The sequence below is a fragment of the Nansenia antarctica genome, assembly GCF_963989245.1.
Source record: "Nansenia antarctica genome assembly, chromosome: 8".
NCBI classification, from domain to species: Eukaryota; Metazoa; Chordata; class Actinopteri; order Argentiniformes; family Microstomatidae; genus Nansenia; species Nansenia antarctica.
This window is the reverse complement of record NC_137678.1, coordinates 8854231-8857701: the sequence shown is the minus strand read 5'-3', so window position 1 is coordinate 8857701 and position 3471 is coordinate 8854231. Positions and strand designations below refer to the sequence as shown.

At 47.1% G+C, this 3471-nt stretch overlaps 1 protein-coding gene across 1 annotated transcript in view; it reads right to left on the bottom strand.

Moving 5' to 3' along the window:
- Positions 1-364: 364 nt before the first annotated feature.
- Positions 365-3471, bottom strand: part of nrip2 (nuclear receptor interacting protein 2) — a gene marked incomplete at both ends in the record, with an annotated part of 31480 nt that continues 28373 nt past the window's right edge. The window contains one exon of the mRNA XM_080538010.1: positions 365-481. Coding sequence (XP_080394136.1) covers positions 365-481 — 117 coding nt within the window. The remainder of the gene's footprint in view (positions 482-3471) is intronic.

Genomic DNA, 3471 nt, shown 5'->3' with positions numbered 1-3471 from the left:
CATAATCTCTGATTATAATACTGAATATGGACGCATACTCTCTGGCAGATTAAAACAGCTTGTATAAGTACAGAATTATGAAGAACGACACATAGGAATGTCCTTGTTACTGATCTCTGTCCATCATAAACTAGACTAATTCAACACAGGAGTAAATCAGGAGTAAATGTCTTAATTCCACAGAAACAAACACCATGGTGTAAACCCAAAGAGAACAGGAGGCACTCCGTCCATGTTGCTGGTAGTGCGAGAGACACTGTGATTGGACAGTCCCAGACACGGACTGCATCACCTTTTCAGCTCCAGCCAATCAGAGGAGGATGTGGGAGCCCCCGACTGACAGGAAGTGACACGCAGGCCGGTGTCACAGGTTCTCGTTGCTGTCGTGATGGACCTGGCAGGCAGACGGAGGGTCCAGGAAGGGCAGCTCCTCTCCTGAGCCCTGGAGCTTCAGAACCCGGCTGTTCAGGTCCACACAGCACTGGGGGGTGGGGGGGGCATATGGAGAGGTCGTCAGTAAGTAAGTAAATAAAACTTTATTTATATAGCACCCTTCCCAGCACGGATAGCACAGGGTGCTTTACATACAAGAATTAAAACAAATACGAAAAAGTGCAAATTTCAAAACATCAGTGATTAAAAACACAAAGGGAACAACATAAACAAAACATAAACAAAACATAAACAGGAACAATAAGAAGGCTAAAAATTACTGCCGGCCTGCCTAAAAAGATGAGTCTTTAGTAGCCGCTTAAAGATTGGTTCTGAGGGAGCGGCTCTTAGGTCAGGGGGGGAGGGCGTTCCAAAGTCTTGGGGCCGTCACCTCAAACGCTCTGTCCCCTTTGGTTTTCTGCCTGGTCCTAGGTACGACCAGGGGGGAGATCGAGGGGGTCCAACCGTGGTTGAACGAAAACTGCAGCACTGATGTCATGGACATTCTCTCATTGATTTGCAATGAAATTCTACAACAACCAAAGTGCTTTCCAGTATATATCGACATTTAATAATGATGTTGATGAGGGTATGTGAAATAATATCATCGTAGAGATCAGCGCAGACCTTGCCAAGCAAGTGGTACTACAGACTATAGTGTGACCAGCTTATCTCTTATTTTCACGAGACATCTCCTAATTCAACCAAATAGGTTTCCTTATTACACTGAGGTAGAGAAATGCATTTATTTGTGTGTGTGTGTGTGTGTGTGTGTGTGTGTGTGTGTGTGTGTGTGTGTGTGTGTGTGTGTGTGTGTGTGAGCGAGAATAGCAAAGAGGGAGGGTTTGTGATGGTCTTCTCCTGTGTGGCTGTGTGACAGAGAGAGAGAAAGTGTATTGTGAGTTTACTATGCAGGCTGGGAACTGTGTGTGTGTGTGTGTGTGTGTGTGTGTGTGTGTGTGTGTGTGTGTTTGTAGTACGTGCGTGTACGTTTGCGATGTTGAAACTAGACTGGTAGATCTTGGCAGACTGGCTACTTGAAAAGTAGATCTTGGTTCAAAAAAGTGTGGGCACAGAGTCTGTTCTCCACTGGGTCTGACCACCAGGCTCCGACCCTCCCAGATTAACAGGAAGTCAAGAGAGCAGAACATTTTGTCTCTTTTAAAAAGAAAAAGTTGACTATAATTATAACTCCAGGGTTTCTCCCTCTCCATATATGGTTATCTCTTCACTCCTCTTGAAGAAGATAAGTGATCATTAAAAAAAAAAAGGTCTATTATTATAAATATCCGGAACAGTTCTCGGCTATGATTAAATTGAATTAAATAGAATCCCCTCGGAGTGGAGGGAGTGGAGCGCAGTGTGCACTTGGATGGAAATTGAGTGGAATACTTGATTTTCTAAGTACTTTTTCTTAGTCGTTGTAGATTGTTTCCAACGGACCCTTAAAAGTCTGGCTCATTTGATTCTCAGCGAGATATCCATCCGTCTCTCATCCACTCTCCTTCTCCCTGTCAGACCTCCTCAGACACAGCAAACGCCAATTCGGTTGTTTTTCGGGGTCCAAAACCAGAAATTCCCCGCACCAGAGTACCAGTGTACTACAGCGGTAGAATGACAGTTCAATCGTTTTTTTAGACTCGGATCTATTCATACAACAAGGGACACAGCACTTTCCCGTTTTCCCCATATTGTCTGCGTCTTTGAGCCTCGGAAAAGCGTATATAATAATAATAATAATATAATGAATTATTATTATTACTGAGGCATTTCGAAAAGAGCGCCTCTGCCAACGTTGGACCCGGAAACACGTCACGACTTAACAACCGAATAGAGGTGGAAATGGGATGACAGGCTTATTGTGATGCATGGGTTAGAATGAGGAATGTTATCACACCCGTCCCTCACTCTGTCCCATGCGTTACAATGAAGCCGTACTCTGATTTCTACCTCCACTGGAGAACACTCTCCTGTTCAGGGTTGTTTCCTTTTCCTGTTTGAATACTGTTACATAGCACAGCCTCCCCATGGGACCTCCTCTAGAGAGACACCTCCTCTAGAGAGTCACCTCCTCTAGAGAGACACCTCCTCTAGAGAGTCACCTCCCCTAGAGAGTCACCTCCCCTAGAGAGACACCTCCTCTAGAGAGTCACCTCCTCTAGAGAGTCACCTCCTCTAGAGAGACACCTCCTCTAGAGAGTCACCTCCTCTAGAGAGTCACCTCCTCTAGAGAGACACCTCCTCTAGAGAGACACCTCCTCTAGAGAGACACCTCCTCTAGAGAGACACCTCCTCACCTCCTCTGGAGAGTCACCTCCCCTAGAGAGTCACCTCCTCTAGAGAGTCATCTCCTCTAGAGAGACACCTCCTCTAGAGAGTCACCTCCTCTAGAGAGTCACCTCCTCTAGAGAGTCACCTTCTCTAGAGAGACACCTCCTCTAGAGAGTCACCTCCTCACCTCCTCTGGAGAGTCACCTCGTCTAGAGAGTCACCTCCTCTAGAGAGACACCTCCTCTAGAGAGACACCTCCTCTAGAGAGTCACCTCCTCTAGAGAGACACCTCCTCTAGAGAGTCACCTCCTCTAGAGAGTCACCTCCTCTAGAGAGTATCCTCCTCTAGAGAGACACCTCCTCTAGAGAGTCACCTCCTCTAGAGAGTCACCTCCTCTAGAGAGACACCTCCTCTAGAGAGTCACCTCCTCTAGAGAGACACCTCCTCCAGAGTCACCTCCTCTAGAGTCACCTCCTCTAGAGAGACACCTCCTCTAGAGTCACCACCTCTAGAGAGTCACCTCCTCTAGAGAGACACCTCCTCTAGAGTCACCTCCTCTAGAGAGTCACCTCCTCTAGAGAGTCACCTCCTCTGGAGAGTCACCTCCTCTAGAGAGACACCTCCTCTAGAGAGTCACCTCCTCTAGAGAGTCACCTCCTCTAGAGAGACACCTCCTCTAGAGAGTCACCTCCTCTAGAGAGTCACCTCCTCTGGAGAGTCACCTCCTCTAGAGAGACACCTCCTCTAGAGAGTCACCTCCTCTGGAG